Source organism: Mus musculus, chromosome 1, assembly GCF_000001635.26.
Source record: "Mus musculus strain C57BL/6J chromosome 1, GRCm38.p6 C57BL/6J".
NCBI lineage: Eukaryota > Metazoa > Chordata > Mammalia > Rodentia > Muridae > Mus > Mus musculus.
This window is the reverse complement of record NC_000067.6, coordinates 82,695,507-82,723,149: the sequence shown is the minus strand read 5'-3', so window position 1 is coordinate 82,723,149 and position 27,643 is coordinate 82,695,507. Positions and strand designations below refer to the sequence as shown.

General features: G+C 40.2%; 1 protein-coding gene and 1 long non-coding RNA gene across 2 annotated transcripts in view; one reads left to right on the top strand and one right to left on the bottom strand.

Moving 5' to 3' along the window:
- C430014B12Rik overlaps positions 1 to 27,643 on the top strand; it is a 34,395-nt gene that overhangs the window by 2,772 nt on the left and 3,980 nt on the right. Inside the window, exons 2-3 of the long non-coding RNA XR_865578.3 lie at positions 24,808 to 24,860; positions 27,391 to 27,516. This is a non-coding gene — a long non-coding RNA (RIKEN cDNA C430014B12 gene). The remainder of the gene's footprint in view (positions 1 to 24,807; positions 24,861 to 27,390; positions 27,517 to 27,643) is intronic.
- Col4a3 (collagen, type IV, alpha 3) overlaps positions 1,091 to 27,643 on the bottom strand; it is a 135,139-nt gene continuing 108,586 nt past the window's right edge. The window contains exons 39-52 of the mRNA NM_007734.2: positions 26,814 to 26,894; positions 26,372 to 26,470; positions 25,363 to 25,410; positions 22,727 to 22,912; positions 22,263 to 22,393; positions 14,488 to 14,560; positions 12,279 to 12,350; positions 12,066 to 12,191; positions 11,212 to 11,310; positions 7,696 to 7,908; positions 6,961 to 7,138; positions 6,738 to 6,852; positions 5,145 to 5,317; positions 1,091 to 4,350 (exon numbers count right to left, since the gene is read on the bottom strand). Coding sequence (NP_031760.2) covers positions 4,266 to 4,350; positions 5,145 to 5,317; positions 6,738 to 6,852; positions 6,961 to 7,138; positions 7,696 to 7,908; positions 11,212 to 11,310; positions 12,066 to 12,191; positions 12,279 to 12,350; positions 14,488 to 14,560; positions 22,263 to 22,393; positions 22,727 to 22,912; positions 25,363 to 25,410; positions 26,372 to 26,470; positions 26,814 to 26,894 — 1,679 coding nt within the window. The 3' untranslated portion in view covers positions 1,091 to 4,265. The remainder of the gene's footprint in view (positions 4,351 to 5,144; positions 5,318 to 6,737; positions 6,853 to 6,960; positions 7,139 to 7,695; positions 7,909 to 11,211; positions 11,311 to 12,065; positions 12,192 to 12,278; positions 12,351 to 14,487; positions 14,561 to 22,262; positions 22,394 to 22,726; positions 22,913 to 25,362; positions 25,411 to 26,371; positions 26,471 to 26,813; positions 26,895 to 27,643) is intronic.

The window sequence follows — 27,643 nt, the reverse complement described above, 5'->3', positions numbered from 1 at the left end:
TTCCAAGTCAAGGCCTTTGGGGGTAAGTATGGATAAGCTAGGTAAGCCATACATTATCAAGACTTTTAAATGTGTTCTCTCCCTCTCACTCATCCCTCTTTCTCACCCCTCTTCCTCTCCCTCTCCTTTTTTCCCCTTCTCTCTCCTTTCTCTCTCTTATCCCTCCCTTTCCCCATGGCAACTTCCTTGTCCTCAGTCCTTGGCACCAGTGAACTCACCCATTTGCCGGACAGCATCTTCCCAATAAACCTGTCTTTAATCTAATCTAATCTGGTTTAAATGGGTTGATTTCAGCAGCAGCAGAGAAATAACCTATCAAGGGTCTTATTGCTCCCTTACACTTCTTAAATGTTGCAGACTTCTTTTTCTTTTGTCCCTAGCCCTTTCTTTTCAAAGTTTTGAAATGACTTTTAAATAAAGATCCATAATTCAGTTATCAAACCCAGGTCTTCTTCTGTAACCCTGATTTATCATTTATCTTTGGGCATCATGTGAGTCTATTAAACAAGACAGTGTTTCATAGAATGTCAGAGCACCTAATAGTGTGTGATACAGTCTTAAATGAAAAGTTATGTGGCATGAATGGTGCTTCTTCCATGCACATGGAAGTCTATTCCTTCTTGTGTCCTGTATTATAGATTCATGATGGGTCTTCCTTTTCTTCTCTCACTCATGTGTACATTTCTGTTTGTGACTTAATGCCATTGGCTTTTTCTATAACCTCATAATATATAAAACCAAATAATCTCATCCACTTAGTTTAGCTTCATCCTGATGCATGACTTCTAGCCATTGCTACTTAGGTTTCCCATTAGGGATTAAACCCTGATAGGTTTTACCTTATTTCCCCTTTTCAACTCAGACATTCTTCAGTTACTGTTTCTCGTTTATGGCAAGGTTACTTTTTTAGGCATCAAGATTCAGAATACTATAGTTATCTCTTACTATCTTAATTTGATGGTTATTTTCGGTGAAAATTAGTATTCTTTGATATTCTTCTTAATTTCAAAGTTGTGTATTGCTTTATAGTGACTATTATTTTTACAGTCCAAAATAAACTATCTTCCACTAGAAAAAAAACCCAAAATATGATAGAATTGTTCCTTTTCTTTTATTTTGACAAAACAATAGAACTTTAGTTATATTTACAGAAATATTAGTACATTGTAATACATTATAATTTTGTCAGGATATAACAATATAAAATATTTGATATATTTTAAATAAATTTCAAGTGGTTATTGAGAAGAATATTAAATTAAGTTTAGTGGTAGCAAGCTACATTTGAAATATAGAAAACCTTTGTAAAATTAACAATAAAATTCAAATTTAAACATTTTTAATACTTTTATAAATAAATTAATAATGTGTTATCTTGCAAAAAAAGAACAATTGACAAGTTGGTTGTTTTAGCACACTGTGAAACTCCAAAGTTGAAGCACCAAAATTGAAACAAACGTTTTGTTAATCAGTTAAAAATGTTGAAAGATTTATTTGTATTTATGTGGCAGTGCCTGTGCTAGTGAATGCCACCTATATGTGGGTATCCTTGAATGCCACCTATATGTGGGTATCCTTGGAGGCCAGCGGGGTCCCTTTGAGCAGTCCTGAGCTGCATGACCTGGGTATTGAGAACTATACTTGGGTTCTCTGCAGAGAAACCAGCACTCTGAACTACTGAACCATTTCTCCAGCCACATAGGAAATTGAATTTTAAATGTATAATTTACTCATAAACATCTGGGAAGTACTATGCACGGGCTGTATTTTATTGCTCACTCTTAGAAGTACAAATGACTGACTGTTGATATGGCTTCTTTGGGCATTAAGGTGTCCAGTATTACCTGTTTTAAATACTGATAAGAGGACAGAAGAAGAAAGGGGCCTATGAGCAAATGAAGGGTAGCTGTTGTGACATCAGCACCAGTCTAGTAGTGAAATAGATTACCCTGAAAGTCACCAGTGAGTTTTAAAGAGAGACAAAGGTGAAAAGGATTGTGGCCAGTTTCTTGGGTGTGTGCCTATTGAGTGGAGAACATGAGAGGATGATGAAAACTTTGAAAACAAAATTCTGGGTGGCTGAGGCAGAAAACTTGTGGTGATTTGGGGGTCATCCTGGGTTGTACAATGAGATGCTTCTCATCAAGACAAGACACAGATTTCTGTTTGCTAGTTACAGTTTCAAACTTTGCAGGTTTAGAATGATCTACAATGGGCAATTAGGACAAGCTCCTGAATGCCACAGCTGCTACTCCTACACTGGCCAAGGAGATTAGTCCTTGTTTTCACTACTGGAATGTATGTGGGACAACAGGATATTTTTCAAACAAAAATGTTAGCTGAAATACATACTTGTAATGAGATGTTGCATGTCTCAGCTCAGGTGTAAAATGTCTTGTAGTGGTCACACGAATGGTAAAGAATGACAACCCTTGTCTGTGCTCTTGGGTCACATTTTCCAAATACAAAGCAGTTGAGTTTACAGCACCAGCCTGAACTTAAGTATCAGCACCATCACGTCCACTTCCGTGGGTCAAGAAATACACTCAAAGGTTTGCCTCACAATGCCTGGCCTCTTTGAGTCTTCAAATAGTACGACACTATCTGATTATTAAAAAGTTCCCGATTTCTTAATATTTTTCAGACATTAGCTTCTGGCATGCCTAAGAGAAGTTAGAGGTTTTGAACTTAGCCTGGACATAGATCTTATTTTAAAAGTTTTAAAACTTTTGTATATCTAGCTGAGCGTGGGTGCAGAGTCCAGAAGTGGATGTTGGGTCATCTGGAAGAGGCTACTGTGAAACAGTACCAGTGTGGGTACTAGGAACTAAACTAGGGGCTTCTGCAGAGCAACAAGTGCTCTTATTTTTAAATCTTCTCTCAGGCCTGCTGAACTGTGAAATAGAAGTAAGGGAAAACTAAAACAGCAACCATAGCTGAGACTCTTTGTTTGTTTTCCGTGTAGGGAAGGGGGTGAAGCAGCAGAGGATGGGCTTCCTGCCTGCGTGAGAGTCTCCACACACGGGGTTTGTTATCTCCTTTGAGGGTAGATCAGAAGCAAGTCTCTCTCACTACCCCCTGCACCGCCGGTCCAGTCCAGTATATGGGAAATAGTTTGGAACTGAAGAAAACAACTTGTTAAGCTCAATTAAGTAACTGTGGAATGTATCTGTATACTTAAGAACATGTTTTAAGACATATAGCAGCTGTGTACAGTACAGTAAGGTTTTACCCAGTGGTCTCTTTCCACATGGTTGCGAAGAATCTATAACATAAAAATCATGGCGTACGTGTGTGTTTTCCAAAGGAAAAGTTATAAAACTAACAAAGGAACAAATCTGTAAATCCATGTTATGTACTGTTTAGAGCAAAGAAAAAAATGTTTGCGTCGGATAAACCTGATTATTTCCTGGTGAAATTATTTAAGGTCGGCGTTGATAGGAGTGGGGATAAAGTGCACATTTAGTAAGCAGTGTCCTTGTTACTTGTGAAAACAATAAAGAGAAATGTTTCAATGTATGTGTATGCCATCCTAGTAAAACCTAGTTCCCCAAGGGTAAACGTTTTACCAGCTTTGAATCTATTGACATAGTAAAAAGAGCTCAGTGAATAAGCAAATAGACATCGTCAACAAAACAGAAAACAAAACTACACTTTATATACAAGCCTGTTATGATTCGCTTCAGGAAGTTTCCTTTGGTCCTAGCCTTGTGCATATTTAAATGAGTCCTGAAACATCATGGGGCCTCATTTATTCTGTGTTCTAGCCCTTACACCACTCAGCAGCTCTGACCCTCCAGTTCTCTTCACGGTGTGCTTGATGGTATACTCCCTTCTCCTTCTGTAGTTGAAGTCTAAGGTGTCAGGGAGGAGATGGAAGGAACCGCACTCCTTTGCTCAGGAGTGGGAGACAAGGAACACACCGTGCATCCACAGGACAGACCTCTCTTAGCTTGTAGTTCAAGTTCCACACAATCAACATTTAGTCAGCTCTTTGGGTACAACTGGAATGTGATTTCAGCGATATTCTGTGGCAAGCTGTTGCCTTTCCACAGGGAACTTTGAAACCTACAGGTTTAGAGACCCACATCACAGACTAACGAATGAAATGCTTTCTTGTGTAGTGAAACTTTGCACTACTACATCTTTAAGGTTAGAGAGAAAGACCTAAGTAAATTCATGTTCTAAGTCATGACTTTGTTACTTAAGAAGGAACAAAAAAAAAAAAAAAAAAAAAAAAAACGGTTCTGGTTTCTTTGATTTCGTCAATGTCTTTTCTTCATGCACACCTGACAGCGGCTTATGATTTTCTCTAAGTCTCCAGCTTTCACAGTTGATGGAATAGGTTTTCTGAAATAAATACAAATGAAAGGACTCATTGATTGTGGATAAAATAGAATACTTACTTGCTTTGGGATTTTTAAATAAACATTGTAGATGACTTTATTCCAGAAACACCCCTCCTTGTAGAAGAGGAGAATTTCTAGAAAGACAATTTTATGTTTGTATATATAAACATTTATTGGTATTTTACATTTTCAGTGTGTTTCATCAGAATTCATAGAACATAGGCTTTCCTGCAAACTTACAGTTAATTTTTAACTATTTCTTCCCTTTAAATACTCCTTTTTTATTTTATTTTTAATTAGGTATTTATTTCATTTACATTTCCAATGCTATCCCAAAAGTCCCCCACCCGCTCCCCCACCCACTCCCCCACCGACCCACTCCCACTTCTTGGCCCTGGCGTTCCCCTGTACTGAGGCAGATAAAGTTTGCATGACCAATGGGCCTCTCTTTCCACTCCTAAGTCTTCAAAGATAAGACTTAAGTCCTTAAGATCAGCAGGTCAGCTAGTATTTATTTTCAGTACTTTACTATAAATCTATACATGTGTTGAATATGTTTAGTGATAACAAAATCACGTGGACATTTGGTTTTTACTGACACAGTGAGAAACAGACTCTACTTCTTGACTCCAAAATACCTCTATCCTGGGAGGATGAAGGTAAATAGGATTTTATTGTCAGGACCGAGAGAGTTAAGTATATTCATACAGAAGTACAAATAAAAAGCACTTGTAGGCAGCCTTTCAACAGCTCTAGAGTTGAGTCATCAGATTAAGGCCAACATGGCATAATTACCTGAACATTCTTTCTGGGTTCAGCGAAGCCAGCCAGAAACTGTAGGAGTTTGAGTAGTAGTTACATGTCCCTCGTCCATGGCATTCTATAAATGGACTGGCTCGGAATTCTTCCAGGCAGGAGCCAGGCGAGGCAAGTGCTTGTCCAGCACCCTCAGAGCCTGCACTTGTGAACTATCACAACAAAAAGATCTCAATGAAAACGCTGCCTGTTGGGGCTCAAATACAAGTTTCCCACATTTTGGCATGGGTAGGAAGCAGTAATAGAAAGCAACAGAAAAAAGAAAAGCCAAGAAAACACAGATGTCTTCTCTTCTATCTAGATGTAACACTCGGGGCATCTTCTAGGAAGAGATACAGCCATCCGACATCTATTGCCTATGTTTACCACTGGGATATGAGCTCCATGAGAAGAATGTGATTCCTGCTAGCCATCCTACCCTGACTGGTTGGAGCTCATGATTGCTGTTTTAAAATTAATTAATAATTGAGTGGACAGCTGTGTGTAAAGAGGGGGAATAATATGTCACAACAAGGCCTAAGTATGCAGCGTGTAAGTAGTGACATGCAGAGCAGCCTGCACTGTAGATGGCCAGTCTCTCCCCCGAATTTAGCATTAATGCCAGAACTTTTTAAAAGAGATTCTTCCTCATAAGAATATCAGAGGGGCACAGTACAAGGCACATTTTGTCACTTCATAAATGTGATACTTTAAGATAATTCGGTTTTTATTTATGAATCCACAGATGCATAAAAATATTCCTGTGGTTATCATAATAAGCATTACAGACAATATAAGAAAAGAAGTCATCACAGAAATGAGCAAAGGGGCATCCAATCTCTGTCATAGAGTGGCTACTTCTCTCTTGAATGCTAGTCAGGGATTTGTGGGAAATCTGAGGAGTATTTCTAATTTTTAAATTATATTTACTTATTTATTTGTTTGGTGTGTGTGTGAGATATTGTGTGTGTGTGTGTGATATTGTGTGTGTGTGATATTGTGTGTGATTATGTGTGTGATTGTGTGTGTGAGTGTGTGTGTGTACATGCATGCCATAGCAAAGGTATGGAGGTCAGAGGACAACTTGCGGAAGCTGGTTCCCTTTCTACCATGTCAGTCTTAGGGACTGAGCTCATCAGGCTTGGTGTCAGGGCTTTTGCCCACTGAGTCATCTTGCTGTCTTTTATTCAGTGCTTCATTACTTATCAACAGCATCAAAGTCGTCAGTCTTTTTTAGTGTATTTATTTATTTACTTATATATTAAGACTAGGGTTCTTATAGCCCAAGTTGGCCACAAACTTGTTATGGAGCAAAGGATGATCATGCACATCCGACCCTTCTGCCCCTACCTCCTGAATGTTGGGATCACTCTTTCTATGCACTGCTGGGGAATGGAACCTAGGATGTTGTGCATGCTACGTAAACACTACTGAGCAGATGTCCATCCTCAATGTTTCTCTTTAGGTGTATTTTCAGATCGCCAAGCATCTATATATTAACAGGTAGGGGACCACATTGTTTCAACACAGCCCAAGATTCTATAGGCATTATTCATAACTTGAAATGGGCTGAGGATTTTTTTTTCTTCTTACCATAATGAAAGAAAAACCTTTCCAGAGAGAAACCCAGTCCTGGGGACACGGAGGGATAGCAGTAGTTTGACTGTGAACAGCTATGGCCATTGCTGGACCTTCACAGACGGTGCATCTGTAAAATGAGACCAATAGCATGACAGCCACTTTCTACTGTTGCATTCCTTACAAGTTAAGTGATTCACTTGACTCTCTTGTAAAACACAGGGATTGAGTTTTTTACCTGCTAATATAGGGTTCGAGAGCTCTGCCACTAATTGGAGCCATGTCCATTGGCATCAGAGCTGGTGTTGACAGCCAGTATGAATAATCATTTCGTGATGCAAAGTTACATACATTATTGATGTTACAGAATAAGAACGGCATTGTGGTGAATCGCTGCAGGCAGCTGCCCAGAGTACCTAATAAAACATGAAGCTGAGTATCACGTCAGGTAAATTTTAGTTACTCTATCATTATTTAGAAACAGGTTAATTATCACATGACCTGTGGCAAACCTGGACCAAGAAACAAAACAAAACAACAAACCAGAAGAATTCTGTGGTAATGTAAAGCTTTAGGATGGAAGCCAAAGTCTCAAATGGGTATGCCAACCCTCCCCCCTAAGAATGCATTCAGTGGCTCTTTCTTCCTTCTTGGATAGAACTTGGGACCCGATATTGTTCTGCTGGGACAATGTCTTTGCTTTAGCTACTTCCAGGTATGCATAATAGCAAATAGCCAGGGGGAAGCTTTAGAAAAGATGAATGTGAGGATTAACAAGAGATAGATGGTGAATCTAGCTGCATTTCCTCTAGCAGTTTATACATCAGGATGAAAACTAAACCTTGGACCACAGTTGCTCTCTCAAATGCACCAGAAGATGCTAACATTGTTTACAGTGACCTTCAGGGGAAGCTCGAATCCTATAAATAGTGTACACTCAGCATCGTAAACTGCCTAGAAATTAGAACCTTACCTAGGTCTTGTCCATGTGCACGTTTGTTTCCTTGTACAAAAAGAAGAGAAAACCCACTATAGAGTGGCTGTGTTCCTTCAGGGCATGAAGGAATGGCCGTGGTTTGACTGTGTCGGGTGAAGATGAAGCCTCGCATTCTTGTACCAGTGGCCGGCGTTCCCCTGTCACCAGGATTTCCCTTTAAGCCTGGCAATCCATCCAGACCAGGTGGGCCTTTGAAAAACAAATTATACAGGTTGCAACATGACCAGACTCTCAAACATGTTTTCTAAAGTACTAATTTAAGTGTGTTTATGTGGCTGGTAAGCCTCAAATATGAAAAAGGAATCTTAGAGACGAGTGGGCTATAAAATGACTATGATGTTTTATTTTAATTGTCAAGTGGATTAAGAAACACTTAGGAGACTAGTAAGACATACCTAGGCGTGTCTGTGAAGGCGTTTCCAGAGATGATTAGATCATGGGGTTCTGTCCTAATGAATGGACTAATTCCTTAATGGATTTGTAGATAATGACTTTATTGTAAGGTAGTGAGAGGTAGGAAGTAGGGGTTTGTTCTTGGATACTCTATCTTGCCCTGACCCTTTTATATGACCTGCTTTCTGTCCTCTATGTAGTGAGCAGTGCTCTTTTACATCACAGCATCCAAATATAGAGCCAAACAACAATGGACTGAATCCTCTGAATCCAGGAGCCAAATAAAATTTTCCTCTTGGGCATTATTTATATCAGGTTTTTTATCACACAAACATAACTGATACAATGGAAAATTAATATTAAATATTAACCAGTTTATTACAGGATACTTCTTCTTCTTATTATTATTATTGTTATTGTTATTATTTTGAGATCAAGTCTTTCCTCATATTTGAATTCCCCTGAGATGCCTGGCATAATGTCCTGCATTTGATTTGTTGTGCTTCATGTATAGTTTTTATGAGTGAATGAATGGCTTGGCTTACGTATGTGTGTATACAGGGGGCCTAGAATCAAATAAACTATGTACAACTTATAAAGCTGTTCAGATAGGTAATAAAAATTGCTAAGCTTTGGTAAATCAGAAAACAATCATGTAAAACTTTGAAAGCGTTTCCTAGAGGTACAAACTTTGAAGAAAGTTTTGGATCCATGAGCAAGGCAAAGACTTCTTCTAGTTTAACAAAGGTCGTTTCCTTTATCTATAGGAGTTGCAAACAAAGTGGCATTTATGCTTTGCCTTTTCTGTGCAGTTGGAGAAGACTGATTCTCTTTTGTCACTTCCTAACTAAGACTCACTGAGTTATCTCTTTCCCCCTTCTTTCCTGTCCCTTCCTCTCTTCTTCGGAGTCTCAAAAGTCCACATTTGCCTTGGCTTTAATACATAAGAGGCAGACATTACTTTTTCCATCCTCTCCCTTTAATGCACAGAGGCTGTAATCCACCCTGTTAAGGCCTGAACAAGAATGCTCCCTAGAGGCGTATGCCTTGAATGCTCAGTCCTTCCTTGGCTCATGGCAAAATGTTAAAGGCTGTGGGTCCTTAGGAGATGGGGCCTGACTGGTAGAAGTAGTCACAAGGGGTCATCGGCCTTGGAAGATTTTACCTGCCAGTAATTCTAGTTTTCCCTGCTTGCTGACTCACCAAGAGGTGAAATCTGCTTCTCTTGTCACAAACTGAGCCCTTGTCACTGCTGGGCCTTTCCTGTTGGTAACAAAGCTTTCCTCCCTTACGTTGCTCCATTTGAGGATGTTTATCCTTTTGAGGATGATGCAAAAATAACAAATATGGACCTTAAGCAACAGATGCTTTCTGGTCTCTCCATGGCAATTAAAAAAGGATTAGCTGATCAGGGTAGGAACTGGAAACAAGTGAAACTCATGCTCATGTGAAACTACGGGGCATTGCTGTGGATCTAAGCTTGAATCCTCGTATCATTCTCATGAAGCCTCCATAGCATTTGACTACTTGCTAATCAGTTCCCAACACAATTTGTATTATAGTATCCTGTGCTTGCTATCACCTGCATTTTAATATCCAGCCATGGTCATTAGAGTGTATAAATTAATAGAGCCATTAACAAAAGCACATTAGGAATGAAGCCAAATGGGTAGTCATTCTCTAACGTAGGTTTCTTGCCACACTAAATCAAAAGTGATCCCATGGATAATATTACAGTTAATAATATAGTACCATATTTGAACTGACATGTCTAACCTAGTTGGGAAATGATACTTGGAAGTTAGACTTTTTTCTTCTTATTATTTTAACAAAGTCTGTAACCTCAGGCAGTTACCATCTCAGTGTTTTCCAGAGGGGTGCTTTGAGACTTTTGCATTTGCATAAGCTAGATTTAGATCCAGGCTATCAAACTGACATGCATAGTTTATATTTCAAGTAGAGCATTATATTTTAAAGGCCTTGTTGTAGACCGTACACCCGAGTTGTTGACTTGTATGCAAACATACTATAGTTCATAGACAGCTGTCCTAAGTAAGGAAGCAAACTTGTTCTGTTCAATCCAGGGTAGTATTGAAAAAGCAAAACAAAACCAGAATAGCAAAAGACTCACTCATGAGGTACCACTGTTGAGAGCTAGACCAAGCCAAAGCATTCCCTGAAACTCTAATGTGTACAGAAAGGACAAGCTCCTTTTCTAAACTAGAAAAGGGCTTGGCAGAGACTCTAATAGCCTGGGGCCAGGGCTCTACCCAGACTCACCCCACCTTATATGTGCCCCTACCATCCATATGGAGAAGGAACACAGTTCTTTCTCTAAAACCGGATACATGCTTGCCAGAACCATAATGGCCTGAAACTGGGGCCTTAGGGGAGCTGTGTCTTAGGATCTTGAGACCCCAACACTTCCCACTCTAAGGGGCAATGGCTATCAGTCTGAAGGCAGCCCTGTGCTCAGTCCCTGATGCCCCTGAGATACCTCATGTTCTCTTTGTACTACATTGGTTGGTTAGCTTCCCACTCTCACTGACACTGTCCCATCTCTCCCTAGAAGTATTACGTTAGATGCTGTACTTCTTAAGAAGCTTGCCTGTCATAAGACATAGCTTACACCAGATCTCCGGATCCCAAATTTTCTATCTTCTTATCTTCTGATCTCCTGGCCCTCCCACTTAGTACCCTGTCATTGAAGAACCACTTGCTGATCCAGGTCATACTGTTCCTATAAGAGATTTTTAGCCAACATAATTGCTGTGGGTGATTAAAACACAATTTGCCTTTCTGAAAAATAGAATAGTAACTGGAGCTCTATTAGTCCTTCATCAAAGATTTTTGCCTTGATTAAAAATTAAGAATCTATCCTTAAAAACAGAATGAACAGTGCATTCCAGTCATTTGTGACTCCTCCTCCTTCCAAGTGAACATCTGGCACCCTGACTTTGTTCTAATTGAACAGTAGAACTAACTGGAAAACCCAGAGTACTTACTCTTCCTTGCGGCATAAGATCACATGTATAAACAAGTCCCCTTTGGATGCTGAAACAATATTGCTTCAAACAGGGAGGCAAGCTGGGTGTTTACCTTGCTGTCCTTTCAAGCCCTTGTTGCCCTTTGTACCAGCTGGTCCTGGAGTTCCTGGTTTCCCATCCTTGCCTGGTTTACCTCTTGGCCCACAGGGTCCTAGGCAAGAGGTACTGTTGTATTATATGCCATCATATTAGAAGAAAAGGTCACGCTGCCACCCATCTAAGTAAGCTCAGGACTTCTGCAGTTTCACCAGCCAAAATAGACATCCCAGAAAGGTTAACTGGCATGTTTGTCTACTAAATTCCCCCAAAGGCCTTAAGAAACCAGGACTATATGAAAGTGTGTGTTGTTGTATTTTATTCCAGAATTCATGATGCCCATGAAGTGATCAAACCAGGAAGTAATACCTCTCTTATCTCTCATGTGATTCAGACAAAGAACAAGAGTTGTATTCATAATTCTATTGCAATATGCTAAAACTATGTGAAGGGTTAGGTTCATTTCCAATTATCAGCAGTCTAGAAAGACTTTAAAAATCATTTTCCCCTAACGCTTCGGTGTACAAATTGCTTGAAGAGTCCACATTTATAGAAGTCAGTTATAACCAGACATTCATTTAAAAATTGAGCCCCAAAGCTGATGTTTGTCAAAGGAGATAGATAAGACACTTTTCTCCTAATAAAAATGAAATGCAGCACGTATTTTCCCTACTCTGTACTATGTCCAGATGGTTTTACAAGAGTCTAAGCTCTTGTTTGTTTGTTTGTTTGTTTGTTACTGGTCAGGGTAAATGAACCTAATCCCAAATTGGCCATTTTATGTGGAGTTCTATCAGGTGCTTCCAAACGCTTTATAGATTTTCTTCATTCACCCTTTATTAAAGATCTAGGTTAATGGTGTTACCATACCTGGGATTCCTGGCAGTCCCAGGGGTCCAGGGTCTCCTTTCATTCCTGGCTGTCCAGGTACACCAGGTGGCCCTGGGCTTCCCGGAAGAGAGATGACCTTAAGAGTGCCAGGTTTTCCACGTGGACCTATTGATATAAACACAATGCAAAGATGACTTCATGAAACTACTCTTTCTTTATAGAGAACAGCAATTGAGAAATAGATCTATTTACCTGGTGGTCCTTTGGGCCCAACTGGTCCTGGATGTCCAATTGGCCCAAGAAATCCAGGGTTACCCTTTTCTCCTAAGAAGGAGGAGGAAGAGTAAGAAAGAAACAAAGAAAATAAGCTTATATTTTAACATACACAGGGACATGTTTCTGAGAGATTACCTTTTGAGTTTGGGAACCAATGAAGTATTTTGGGAGAATTATGAGGCCCTACTGAACCCAGTACTAATACCTTTTGATGAGCTGTTACATTTAGTTATCTCAGTTAACTACATTCTTATTTTGTTGTTCCATGTGTACAAATAGCCCAGAGTTTATGTCAGGAATTTTCATATATTTATTTATGTAACAAAGTGGCAAACATTTCACTTTTATTCATAATGTTTTGTACAGATGATAAAAAGGCTACCAAGAAATAGCCAATGATTTAGACAATACTCATTCAAAGAGTATTAAGATTGCATAGACATGGCTGGGCCTGGTGGTGCACGCCTTTAGTCCCAGCACTCAGGAGGCTGAGGCGGGTGGATCTCTGTGATTTGGAGTATAGCCTGGTCTGCATAGTGAGTTCCAAGACATTCAGGACTACATAGAAAGTCCCTGTCTCAACAATAACAACAAAAATTGCATAGACACTAGATATAATTACTTAAAATACTTGAATATTAAACAGGGTATCAATAGATGAAATACAGTAAGGTTGAGCTTAGTGATGCAGGGCTGTAATGCCAACACTTAAGAGACAGAAGCAAGGGGATGGCAAAGTTCAAGGCTGTCTCAAAAAAGCAAAACAGAGAAGAAATAAAAAAAAACAGAACAAAATAATTACTGCACCAAAAGTTAATTGCCAACTACTCTAGAAACTACTCTGAGGACCAGAAAGAAGTATGACCGTTTACCTATGAGTATGAGAATATTCACCTAAATGTTTTGGTGATGGAAATTTTCCCAACTAAAGTGAGATCACCATCCAAGACAAGGATTTTTTTTGGAAGTCTAACTGATTGTGTCCCATTGGGCATATTTGTAGGGCTTGGTTGTGAAAATCCCCTCCCTGTTTACCTGTCAATACTCGGAAGCATTAATTGTTTGTCTTTACGGCAGCCTTTAGATGCTTTTCACATTGTTAATGTTTTTATTCTGAGACTTGGGAAGATGGTGTCATTAATCCAGGACAGCCTGCCTATATTCGCTGTCCCCAAGTCCAGTGAGAGTCCTCAGAATTACTCACAATGGTCTATCTTCAGCTAACTGCTCCTTAAAAGGCTGATGTTTGAAGAAATTGAAAATGTTGTTTTAAAGTCCACCTGGTCCACCTTTGAAGGTAGAAAGTTTTCCTTCATGGAAAACTTGGTTTTGTTCACATTGGATACAATTGTTATTCAGTATCTCTGCAGGCTGTGAGAAGAGATTCTGGCCCTTCTAAAACTCAGAATAGGGTAGTGACCAGTTAAACGACAAATCTAATAAAAATCTGTTTCTATTACATTATTACCTACACCCCCAGCCCAACAGAATCTCACCAAGTAGCTTTGAAAGGCCTAGAATTCACAATATAGAGCAGACTGGCCTTGAACTTCTATTGATCTTTTTGCCTCTGCCTCCCAAGTGCTAGAATTACAGGCATGTTCTACTAAACCTGATATATCACACTACATTCAATATTAAGAATATAATGGCATATATTTCAACCTTAGAACACTTGCCCAGTATCTATGAAGCTTTGAGTTCAGTCCCTACCACTACAAATAAATAAACCCTACAAAACACAAATGTATAAATCTGTGCATAAAAATCCACTTTACCTGAACTAATGGGCTGGAGACTGTTCTTTAAGATTTTTTTTAGCTTCCCAAATTATGAAGTTAAATGTACATGACCAAAACTTAAAAATAATTCCATCAGTATTGATGTCATTTGCTGTCCTCTATTCTCAAACATTTAAAAATCCCAAGGTAAACTTTCAATGGTCTCTAATCATCCTATAATTTCCATTCTTCCATTGCAGTTACCATCTGAACCCACAGGGCTTGCTGCTCTAGCCCTACACTGAAACCTGGTAGTAGGTCCTCACACTGAGGTCCTGTTTTTTTTGCTTCTACCATCTCTGGTGGCCATAGGAGTTCATCAAATGTGATATGAGGTTTTACAAATATGATTGGAGCAGCAGTTACTGTATTTGTATATAAGAACAGTGGTGTCAAAACAGTACCTTTTATGCCTGGAAATCCAGGGAATCCTGGATCACCTCTGACACCGGGAAGACCGGGGGTACCTGGTGCTCCCTATATTTTGAGTACAGGGGAAAAAGCAGAACCACAAAGTTTGAAAAATGTAAAACTCATGACAGATTATTTTTTAATAAAAAATATGACTTCATAGTGGATAAGAATAAGGTGAAATTGACATCATTTTTACATGTTAGTTCAGCATTCTGCCTACCTTTAGCTTTTATGCTCCCTAAAGCTCTTCCTAGGACCATTTAAAGCATGCCCCGCCCCCATCATGTGAATAAGCAAACTTGCCATCTGATGTTAATGGATACTGCTTGGGCTCTAAATGCGTTTAAATGGAACTGCCATGAATTTGGGGTCATTTCTGGAAGAATTAACCTGTAATTATTGCAAAGACCATAGAGCTATTGTTGAATCCAAGTGTCATTCTGCTAAGCTAGCAGAGTTCTAAAATACTCCTGATGAGGGTGGTGGGAGATCTACAGTCTAGAGATGGGACCAGAAAGAGCAGTAGGGAAGAGATTGTGCCTAATGAGTAGGAGGTGCTCACATTAACTGCTGCTGAAGCCTTGAGGCACTCAAGGACAGCCATGAGAGATGAGAGGGATCAGGGCTTCCAAAAAGATCAATACCTCAGATCCACTTTCACACTGTTCCTAGGAATTGAGACAGAAAGCTATTGAGAATAATGAACTAAAACTCATGAAAAAGTTGCCAAGAATTACAGGTTGCTTTAGAGCCAGTTGCCTCCAGAAGGAAAAACACAATAATTCAATTGGTGGGATGAACTGGTATGTAGTTAAAAGAAGAGGGAAAGGAAAGGGAGCCAGCCATCTGATCAGGGACTGTCTGGCTTCTGGTAATCGTCTGTTCTCTAGCAAAAGGCAGCTAAGGAGAGTCAGACACTAGGTTCAGCTCTTGGGTGGGAAGGGAGGTATTTTCTGCAGAAAGAGAGGACATTCATCAAGAAGAATCATCTTTCCATTGGAAATGACCACGAAAGCACCTGAAGGAGTAAGGGCAGTCTTGTTTACAGACCAGACTTTCTATCTGCTGGTGTCCTTGGAAGAACTTTAGGTGCAATCACTAGGTCAGTAACGACAACTTTCAAAGCACCAGCGAGTTACAAGGGTGACATCTACAGATTGGATGGAGGTGCACAGTATCTCAATGAGTAGATTCTATAAATCAAATCACAGAAGAGTTGAAAAGAACTAACATGCTTCCTAATATGCAGCCCACAGAACGCCATATGAGGGTGAGAAGTGGACTCGTGGGCTGGGTGATAGAGAGTCTGTATTTTCATGTGATCTCTCCACCCTTTGTCTTTGTGGTCACAGTGACTGCTACATAGGGCAATCAGAATAGGTTTTAAGCTTTGGTGAGTGGTCAAAACAAAGGTAAGTTATATAAAGGATTGATTTCAACTTGTAGAGGAGACTTGACATGCACTCATGAATGAAGAATCGATATACTGACTCTTTGGGTTTAACTTTTAAGTGTGTGTGTGTGTGTGTGTGTGTGTGTGTGTGTGTGTGTGTGTGTGTGTGTGTGTATGCACTCACACACACAAGAGCCTAGGTGTTGCCAGAAATGGGAAGTGTTAGATAACTTTGGAGCTAGAATTACAGGTGATTATGAGCTGTCTGGTGTGGATGCTGGGAACTGAGTCTAGGTCCTCTGGAAGGTGCTCTGAGACATGGAGCCATCTCTCCAGCGGTAATGTATTGCTTCTTTTTTTTTCCATTTTTATTAGGTATTTAGCTCATTTACATTTCCAATGCTATACCAAAAGTCCCCCATACCCACCCACCCCCACTCCCCTACCCACCAACTCCCCCTTTTTGGCCCTGGCGTTACCCTGTACTGGGGCATATAAAGTTTGCATGTCCAATGGGCCTCTCTTTCCAGTGATGGCCGACTAGGCCATCTTTTGATACATATGCAGCTAGAGTCAAGAGCTCCAGGATACTGGTTAGTTCATTATGTTGTTCCGCCTATAGGGTTGCAGATTCCTTTAGCTCCTTGGGTACTTTCTCTAGCTCCTCCATTGGGAGCCCTGTGATCCACTATTAGCTGACTGTGAGCATCCACTTCTGTGTTTGCTAGGCCCCAGCATAGTCTCACAAGAGACAGCTACATCTGGGTCCTTTCGATAAAATCTTGCTAGTGTATGCAATGGTGTCAGCATTTGGATGCTGATTATGGGGTGGATCCCTGGATATGGCAGTCTCTACATGGACCATCCTTTCATCTCAGCTCCAAACTTTGTCTCTGTAACTCCTTCCAAGAGTGTTTTGTTCCCACTTCTAAGGAGGGGCATAGTGTCCACACTTCAGTCTTCATTTTTCTTGAGTTTCATGTGTTTAGGAAATTGTATCTTATATCTTGGGTATCCTAGGTTTTGGGCTAATATCCACTTATCAGTGAGTACATATTGTGTGAGTTCCTTTGTGAATGTGTTACCTCACTCAGAATGATGCCCTCCAGGTCCATCCATTTGGCTAGGAATTTCATAAATTCATTCTTTTTAATAGCTGAGTAGTACTCCATTGTGTAGATGTACCACATTTTCTGTATACATTCCTCTGTTGAGGGGCATCTGGGTTCTTTCCAGCTTCTGGCTATTATAAATAAGGCTGCTATGAACATAGTGGAGCATGTGTCATTCTTACCAGTTGGGGCTTCTTCTGGATATATGCCCAGGAGAGGTATTGCTGGATCCTCCGGTAGTACTATGTCCAATTTTCTGAGGAACCGCCAGACTGATTTCCAGAGTGGTTGTACAAGCCTGCAATCCCACCAACAATGGAGGAGTGTTCCTCTTTCTCCACATCCACGCCGGCATCTGCTGTCACCTGAATTTTTGATCTTAGCCATTCTGACTGGTGTGAGGTGGAATCTCAGGGTTGTTTTGATTTGCATTTCCCTGATGATTAAGGATGTTGAACATTTTTTCAGGTGCTTCTCTGCCATTCGGTATCCCTCAGGTGAGAATTCTTTGTTCAGTTCTGAGCCCCATTTTTTAATGGGGTTATTTGATTTTCTGAAGTCCACCTTCTTGAGTTCTTTATATATGTTGGATATTAGTCCCCTATCTGATTTAGGATAGGTAAAGATCCTTTCCCAATCTGTTGGTGGTCTTTTTGTCTTATTGACGGTGTCTTTTGCCTTGCAGAAACTTTGGAGTTTCATTAGGTCCCATTTGTCAATTCTCGATCTTACAGCACAAGCCATTGCTGTTCTGTTCAGGAATTTTTCCCCTGTGCCCATATCTTCAAGGCTTTTCCCCACTTTCTCCTCTATAAGTTTCAGTGTCTCTGGTTTTATGTGAAGTTCCTTGATCCACTTAGATTTGACCTTAGTACAAGGAGATAAGTATGGATCGATTCGCATTCTTCTACATGATAACAACCAGTTGTGCCAGCACCAATTGTTGAAAATGCAGTCTTTCTTCCACTGGATGGTTTTAGCTCCCTTGTCGAAGATCAAGTGACCATAGGTGTGTGGGTTCATTTCTGGGTCTTCAATTCTATTCCATTGGTCTACTGGTCTGTCTCTATACCAGTACCATGCAGTTTTTATCACAGTTGCTCTGTAGTAAAGCTTTAGATCAGGCATGGTGATTCCACCAGAGGTTCTTTTATCCTTGAGAAGACTTTTTGCTATCCTAGGTTTTTTGTTATTCCAGATGAATTTGCAAATTGCTCCTTCTAATTCGTTGAAGAATTGAGTTGCAATTTTGATGGGGATTGCATTGAATCTGTAGATTGCTTTTGGCAAGATAGCCATTTTTACAATGTTGATCCTGCCAATCCATGAGCATGGGAGATCTTTCCATCTTCTGAGATCTTCTTTAATTTCTTTCTTCAGAGATTTGAAGTTTTTATCATATAGATCTTTCACGTCTTTAGTTAGAGTCATGCCAAGATATTTTATATTATTTGTGACTATTGAGAAGGGTGTTGTTTCCCTAATTTCTTTCTCAGCCTGTTTATTCTTTGTATAGAGAAAGGCCATTGACTTGTTTGAGTTTATTTTATATCCAGCTACTTCACCGAAGCTGTTTATCAGGTTTAGGAGTTCTCTGGTAGAATTTTTAGGGTCACTTATATATACTATCATATCATCTGCAAAAAGTGATATTTTGACTTCCTCTTTTCCAATTTGTATCCCCTTGATCTCCTTTTGTTGTCGAGGAATTTCTTTTCTGGTCCAGTCTATTTGGAGTTCTGTAGGCTTCTTGTATGTTCATGGGTATCTCTTTCTTTAGATTTGGGAAGTTTTCTTCAATAATCTTGTTGAAGATGTTTGCTGGTCCTTTGAGTTGAAAATCTTCATTCTCATCCACTCCTATTATCTGTAGGTTCGGTCTTCTCATTGTGTCCTGGATTTCCTGGATGTTTTGAGTTAGGATCTTTTTGCATTTTCCATTTTCTTTGATTGTTGTGCCGATGTTGTCTATGGAATCTTCTGCACCTGAGATTCTCTCTTCCATTTCTTGTATTCTGTTGCTGATGCTCGCATCTATGGTTCCAGATTTCTTTCCTAGTGTTTCTATCTCCACTGTTGCCTCACTTTGGGTTTTCTTTATTGTGTCTACTTCCCTTTTTAGGTCTTGGATGGTTTTATTCAATTCCATCACCTGTTTGGTTGTGTTTTCCTGCAATTCTTTAAGTGATTTTTGTGTTTCCTCTTTAATGTCTTCTACCTGTTTGGTTATGTTTTACTGTAATTCTTTAAGGGATTTTTGTGTTTCCTCTTTAGTGTCTTCTACTTGTTTAGCAGTGTTCTCCTGTATTTCTTTAAGTGAGTTATTTAAGTCCTTCTTGATGTCCTCTACCATCATCATGAGATATGCTTTTAAATCCAGGTCTAGCTTTTCAGGTGTGTTAGGGTGCCCTGGACTGGGCGAAGTGTGAGTGCTGGGTTCTGATGATGGTGAGTAGTCCTGGTTTCTGTTAGTAAGATTCTTAAGTTTACCTTTCGCCATCTGGTAATCTCTGGAGTTAGTTGTTATAGTTGTCTCTGTTTAGAGATTGTTCCTCTGGTGATTTTGTTACACTATATCAGCAGACCAGGGAGGCTAGCTCTCTTCCCTGAGTTTCAGTGGTCAGAGCAGTCTCTGCAGGCAAGCTCTCCTCTTTCACGGAGGTGCACAGTTATCTGGTGTTTGGACCTCCTCCTGGCCGAAGATGAAGGCCCAAAACAGGATCTTTCCCAGAAGCTGTGTTGCTTTGGCCTGCAGACTGCCCGCTGCGGAGTCCCAGAATCAAGGTGGCCCCCACGGAACGTGAGGCAGAAGCCTCCCGGGCTGTGCAGACACCTGTGCTCTGACCAGGAAGGTGGCCGGTTGTCTGGAGCCGGAAATGGCGCCGCCTCAGAGGCTCTGTGGCTCTCGCCCGTTCCAGAAGCTGCTGGCCTCTGTGTTCCACACTCTCACCCGCAGACCGCCCGCCGCGGGGTCTCGAAACCAAGGTGGCCCCCGCAGAACGTGAGGCAGAAGCCTCCTGGGCTGTGCGGACACCTGTGCTCTGACCAGGAAGGTGGCCGGTTGTCTGTAGCCCGTATTGCTTCTTTAGAGAATGAGACCTTTGTGACCTGAACTCTTCAGTCCTCTGGTCTCCTCTGGATGGGTTCTTATGCATCCTCAGCCTGCAGTTGTCCTCCTCACACACACACACAGTGAGCCTTTAGGCTCTGGAGAACTCCTCTCGGCATCCACTCCTCTCTCAGCCTCCACCTTGCCTCCCTTGTTTCCCTGGATAACTGATGTTTCTCTTTTCTGACTCAGGCCCTGAGCACATCCCACAGAGAAAAACAGGAGCCCTTGCTGTGTTTCTTCAGCCACCTCCCCATCTTTCCTTGTAGTACACAGCATAAGGACGAATTTCAGTATCTGTCTCCTTCATTTTAGACTAGGCTCTTTGAGAGTAAAGGACTGTGTTGCTTGGAACAGTGTGGATACCCTAGAATGAGTTTTGAACCACATCAATCTATTCACATCTGCTTCCAAGAGAATTCAGGTGAAGTGGTAGAGGGTAAGGGAGGGACTCAGAAATGAGAGGTCTTGGGCTGGGATCCTGGGAGTCTGGACCTACAAGAATAGCATCCTTGGAGGTAATCGTGAAAGTTCCACACTTAACATCTCAGACACCAACAGCACAATGGCTAGGCAAGGAAAATATGGAAGAAATACTGGTGTAAGAGAAACTCAAAGTAATAGAACTGGTGTTATGAAGGATTTATTAATAGATTTGCTTAGGAGACATTAATCACACAAAGTGGAATTTAGCTGGGGAAGTGCTGCCTCCAAAATACTCCAAAGATAAGTAGCTAGTCAGGCCTGACAGAGATAGCAAAGTTTATAATTTGAGGATGTAATTGTTCACCAGGACTGACCAGCTATCAGGCCTGTCCCCAAAGAAGGTGCCGCCAACAGGATGCTCACAGGGGAATACAGGGTCACAGCAGTGTAAGTCCTGGCCTGCCATAAAGCCCCTGGTTCTCTTCCTGAGAAAAACATAACTCTGCCAGCTGGACAAGATGAACCTGGGAGACAACTACTTAGAAAGAGGACACTGGTGTGCTTAAAATCATTCTAGCGATATCTTTGTTGTGAAAATCTCCCATTTGCCTAACTGGCTAGATTTATAGTCCCTCTGTCTCTGTTTTAAGTTGTTCAAAATGTAACCCGGAGTCGGGTCCTAAGAGGTTTACTTGGGGGGAAGGCAGGTGATAGCTTCTGTGACATGTATAAGCCTAAGGTATATGTAAAATAATAAAACATTCTACTAGAGGCTGGCTTCTCTTGGGTATTAGCCAGGGCTGCATGTGTGCTCTTAAAGAGTTCTCTCCTCTTCTTACTGGGAAGGCATGTGATTTCTACAATAACAAAGTTGAATTTTATGAAGAAAAGGCTCATGAGCACAGCTGACTCTAAGCACAGTGTGTCATTACCATTGTGGTCATGAGTCAGCTGAGTGGCCCAAGGGAAACTTAGGTTGAAGTCCCAAAATGGCAATGTTCAGTTCAGTTAGATACTTCCTTCTCTTAGACACTTGCTGGGGGACTTAGCTCTTATTTCTGTAAGTTGTAATGCTGGCTTTGTTTTAAAGGGAAATAGTGTCAGAATGGGGTATATTCACGGTAGAGGTAAGGCTGATGAACAAGGAAACTAAATCTGCCAGAACCAGGTACATAATAATAGGAATAAATTCAAGTTACATTTAAATATTAGATGATGATGATGTATGTGTGTGTGTGTGTGTGTGTGTGTGTGTGTGTGTGTGTGTGTATACACATTTACAGATAGCAAAGGTTGTTTTGAAAGCAAATTAATAGAGGGACACAATGACTATCATTTGAGGCTATTGGAGGACATTTATCAACTAATAGGTACTTAGATTTTTCCCTACAAGCTCAAAGTTTAAATAAGCAAGAGTCAGAGGTTTGTACCCATATACCCATATGTTAGAGGTGTTATAGAGGTGAAATCTTTGCAGCCCTTAAGTGTCTTTGATTTCCTGGGCTCTGTGGGACCTTGGATGTATCACAACAGTACACAGATGCATCATACAGAGTGAATGTGTGCTGCATTCAGGTGCAGCTGATCATGCACACCAGTCAGTTTGCCAGAGTTAATAGTACAGTTCACAAACAGTGAGCACGTGTGACCAGTGCTGATATATACAATATGACTGCAGCATAACAACAGCAAGGCAGAACTGTATTAATAACATTCCACACTCACCGGGAAACCTGGTGGGCCCATGTCCCCTACAGTTCCAGGCAGGCCTTTGGGGCCAGGTGGGCCCATAAATCCTTTGTCACCTTTTATGCCTTTTCCGATAGGTCCTGGAGGTCCAGGGGGACCTGGCTCACCTGGATTCACAAAGAGTGCATCAGAGTTGCCAGTAAGGGATTCTCGAGAGTTCTGTCATAGATTCTTTCAAAATGGAACACAAGCTCCACAGCTTGTTATTGCCCCAAACACCCTTTCCTTTGCTGCTGTGAGGTGAGGCTGTGGTAAGGATGGAAGGAGAGCATGCCAGGGAAGCACGGGGAGAAGCAGGAAGGAACGACATCTCCCTGAGGACAGTCAGGGGTATGAGAGAAGTGAAGAAGGACAGGGGCAACACAAGAAGCCATGAGGTAATGCAGAAAGAACACATGTGATGCCACTTCCATTCCAACTTGTGGAAGGAAGCGCTCTACCTGGATTTCCTCTTAAGCCAGGAAGACCTCTGTCTCCTTTGGGGCCAGGGATAATTGCCCCAGGTAGACCTGGTGGCCCTGGGAGTCCAGCAGTGCCTGGGGGTCCTTGGGGTCCAACATCCCCCATAACCCCCTTCCTGCCGGGAAGGCCAGACAAGCCTGGAACTCCCCTGTCTCCTTTGGCACCTGTAAAGAAGAAAGCTCAGCTGGGTTTACAGCAATATAGGCACTTTCTTTGAAAATGTTAAGATTAATAATGTATTTTCTTTAAAAAAAAAACAGCTAGAGAACAAAAATATAGATCTATAGGTCTTCCTCTGACTAGGTGTTGATCTAGGCAAAAATCACTACATTTTTTACAAATATGTTGTCTGATTTTATTTGGGATGTGTGTGTGTGTGTGCTCCTGTGTCTTATTTATTGAAAAATGCTCACTCAGTGAACTTGGAGACCATTGATTTGCCTGGTATGGCTGATTATCAAATTCCAGGGATCTGCATGTCTCAGCTTTCCCAGCCCTGATATTACAGATAGTGTATATTTCATACCATGGAGCCATCTCCCCAGCTCTTTCATTGTCTTATTTTATTTTAAAAGTAAAAATACTCCTGCCCCAGCTCAGCTATTTGAAAAACATTTATCTGACATTTAGCCAAATGGCATGCTATTTTAAGATCTAAAGTGTTGTGTGTATGTAAGCCACAGTTCCTATTTGGTGGACTTTAGAGTGACATTATTTATTTACAGATAATTCAACAGAGCAGAGAGAAGCTAAACTTCAGGGTAGTGATGTGGGCTTGGAATTGTTGCCCAGTTAGACACAGAGGAAGTTGTAATCCTGTTTAGTCTCCTGGCTGAATCTTTCCCACATCCGTGATACCGAGTCAAAGGGGGATCAGCCTGCAAGAGGTCTGAAAAGAGAGCCCAGATGTCACAGTGTAGTACCAGGTATTATTAGTCCTTTCAGAAAACCTTCAAGAAACTGTGCTTTGAAATTCCTGGATGAAAGCTGTCATATGGATTGGAAACAATCTCCCCTCTTCTTTCCCATGTGTGTGTGACTTGTTGATTTTATTTTATAAGTATGAGTGTGTTTTACATCCTCAACTGGTGTTATTCATGAGAGTAAGTGGCTTCAGTATAGGAGAGAGAAGAGTGAGGCTGCTGGCTGGGGAATGTTGTGGGTGGGTCACTGTTAGGTAGGTAGTAAAGGCCTAGGGTGAGAAAGAGAACCAAAGTATTGAGTGTTCCGGTGTTGTCCTCAGTGCATTCACATTCCTTAGTCTTATGGTGCCTGTAATTCCTGCTGTTAAAGGAAGTGCTCAGAGGATGTCAGCTTGTGTCGGTGCCTCAGTAGCACTTTGTCCACCAATAACCTCATGTACTCATGTCATGGGTTTTATATTACATTTTTGTTAAACTTTTATTTCTTGTTTTCTAATATGAGTTCTCTTAAGGATCTGGGAGAATAAACTAAGCAAACCAATCCACATCTTCCACGTTCTGATGAACTCTTCATGGTTTATTATCCCAGAAGCATCGAGATGTGCAATTACTTGCATAAGTGGACTATTTGTTATTTTTAAAGCTTTTGTTGTTGTTGTTGATGATGATGATGATTTTGATCTAAGGTGTGATTTTTTTCCCTTTGAAATGTTATTTGCAGTCAAATGCAGAGTAATGTAAAGACAGCATTTCCCTTCCAGGGACTTTCGAGCTTAGTCTAACGATACGAACTGAAGCTTTTCTTCTGTATATAATTCTACAACTAGACACTGGGATAGGGAAAGGCTCCATGCTCATCGGGGACAGAAGGCTCAGCGTATAAACACTGAGACTGACTAAAAGGACCATCAAGTCTTTAAGAAAGGACGGGAAAGAGCAGCTCCTGTCTGCTTTACACTCCAGCTCCAGTGTTGTTCAGTTCCAACATCAACTCATCTTCTGCAGGGTCTCATGTCATCATTCGTTATGAATAAAGCATAATTACTACCTTGAAAAACTCCTATTCATGCCAGGATAATAAAGATTGCTAAAAGGTGCAAACAATCAGCTGTTTCTCTTGGTGTCTTTCTCTACAGAAAAGAAAAGTGTTCAAGGGCTCTGCTTCTCCTATGACACTGGCTTGAGAAAGGTGGGTCAAGAAACATGCATAGACTTTGAGGAACATACTAGATAAGTTGTCGTGTCTCAGATGTTGATAGAGGTTCAGGGTAGCCCTTGACAATCAACATGAACTACAAACTCGGTGCAAGGGCTGGAGTCAAAGTGGGGAATGGCAAAACCCTTGTACTTCACCAGCAGAAAAGGGTGCCTACAGGGAAGCCACCTCTACCTGTATTCTTTCAGGAGCTGTGACACTGCAATAACAAACTAACAACAGCAGCAACAACACAAATACATATGAATATCTTCAAAGACTTGCATAAAAGAAAATCTGGTAGGCTAGGACACAGCTTTGAAAATGTTTCCTTCATTGTGATTATAGTTTAATTAACTATTAAGACTACATTTAGTCTTATCATTGGAGCATCTTTCACTTTGCCAAGTTACATTGCTTGACAAATCAAATCAAGAGAAGTATCTACTGCTCTTGGAAACATGCATTTTATGATCAGGGAAGAAGAAATGCCTACCTGGTACACCAGGGCTCCCTTTTGGGCCTGGGTAGGCCCCCAGCAAGCCTGTAAGATGTAATTTTGATATGTTAACATTTGATTAATCTCCTTACATCCTATATGTGAAGGAAATACAATTGATACATGCTGAGAATGTGTCAGAGACCATGCGTTCTATCAGTGATGACTTATTAGAGCCACATGGAATTAAATGTTATTCATAAATCAGTGGGTGAAACAATATCAAAGGCAACCAGTGATGTAGCTCTGTGGATAAAGGCTCATACATCTCCACTAGTGACGTGACCTCAGTCCCCCAGGACCCATGTGGGGTAAAGGGAAAATCAACCCCTGTAGATCATCCTCTTGCCTTCCACAAAATGGCTATGGCATGAATGACTCCATAAACATTTGCACACACACTATATTATATATATAATTATATATATAATTATTGTATATTTATATGTATCATATATAATAATTACATATCATACACATACATATCCTATGATAATTATTATATTCTATGATAATATAATAACATATAATATACACAATATATTATAATTATAATATACATATACAATAATATATGATATATTTATAATTTATATTATATTATATATTGTAGTTTATAAATTTATATATTATAAATAAATATATAATAAATATAAATTTAATTTATTATATTAAATATTAATTTAATTTATTTATAATATTTTATAATATATTATATATAATTATCTAGAATTTTATGTTATATATTTATATATTAAATTATATATAATATAAATTACATAATCTATATATACTTATACATGCTACATATTATATAATATATAAATAATATATCCTATATCATATACAATTAAAATATAATATATAGTGTATGCATATGTATATAGATTCACACACACATATGTGTATACACACACACACACACACACACACACACACACATATATATATATATATATATATATGATTCATTAATTTGGATATATAGATGAAGAGCAGGCTGTACCTGTTTCTCCTTTTTCTCCTGGAGGACCAGGAATTCCATCACGTCCTTGGTCACCTCTCATACCCATTGGCCCAGGAAGTCCTGGGAGTCCTGGAGGGCCTGAAACAAACAGAAACCTAAATCATGCCACTCAAAGACAGGGCCCACTTCTGATGGCCTACTGTGAATACCAGTGAGAGAGGTGGAAAGTGCTCAAAGATACTGATTTTTCAGAACTGTAGTTATGTGGAACTACATTCATAGTAAAACAAAACAAAACACCCAAAAACCTATCATAGATTAGTACTATCCTGAGATGACCATGATACTGACAGATACTTCAATTAGGGAGTGTTACCAATGTCACTATTCTGCAAGAGACAGAACAGTAAACTTGGTTGAATCTCAAGGAGAAAGTGTGTTTTCTCTAGACAGAGGAGTAGAATAAATTTTAAAACGGTACCTGGAGGGCCAGTGCTTCCTGGAGGGCCTGGGAAGCCTTTCTGTCCTTTCAGACCCAAATCACCAGCAGGACCTGGTTTTCCTAAAGATGCAGAGAGAGGAGAGCAAAAGAACACCAAGATAATAAGTAATTAGTTACATTGGCTACTCAGTCAGTTCCTCTGTCAGCCGTGCTCAGGCTGCCCTTAAGGAAATTCCTGACAGGTCACCTCAGACACTCGTTCTGAAAAGCATTCTCCTGGAAACCACACAGCTGTGATTTCCCTTCTATGTTGGAGTTCTAACACCCAGCTATTCAGAATGCCATTGTATTTAGCAATGTGTTTTTTTTTTTTTTTTTAATTAGGGCTGACAACATGGCTCAGTGGCTAAAGTTGCTTGTAGCCAAGCCCAACAACTTAGGTTCGATCCTTATACAAATTGCTCAATATATGACTAACTGCTAAAATCAGGAGCTAACTGCAAACCTATCAAATCCCTCACTTAAATGCTATATTCATGTAACCTGTAGCTGTAACTTAATAGTTTAGCAAGTTTTTGTGTGTGTTTTAGATTTATTAAATACATTTTTTTTTCAGGGCTGGAGAAGATGATGAGTGGTTAAAAGCACTGACTGACTGCTCTTCCAGAGATCCTGAGTTCAATTCCCAGTAACCACATGGTGGCTCACAACCACCTGTAATGGGATCTGATGCTCTCTTCTGGTGAGTCTGAAGACAGCTTCAGTGTATTCATATATATAAAATAAACAAACAAACAAATAAATATTTTTTAAAAATACATTTTTTTCTTTCCCTCCTCCTGCCAGGGCTGGGAATTGAACCTAGGACC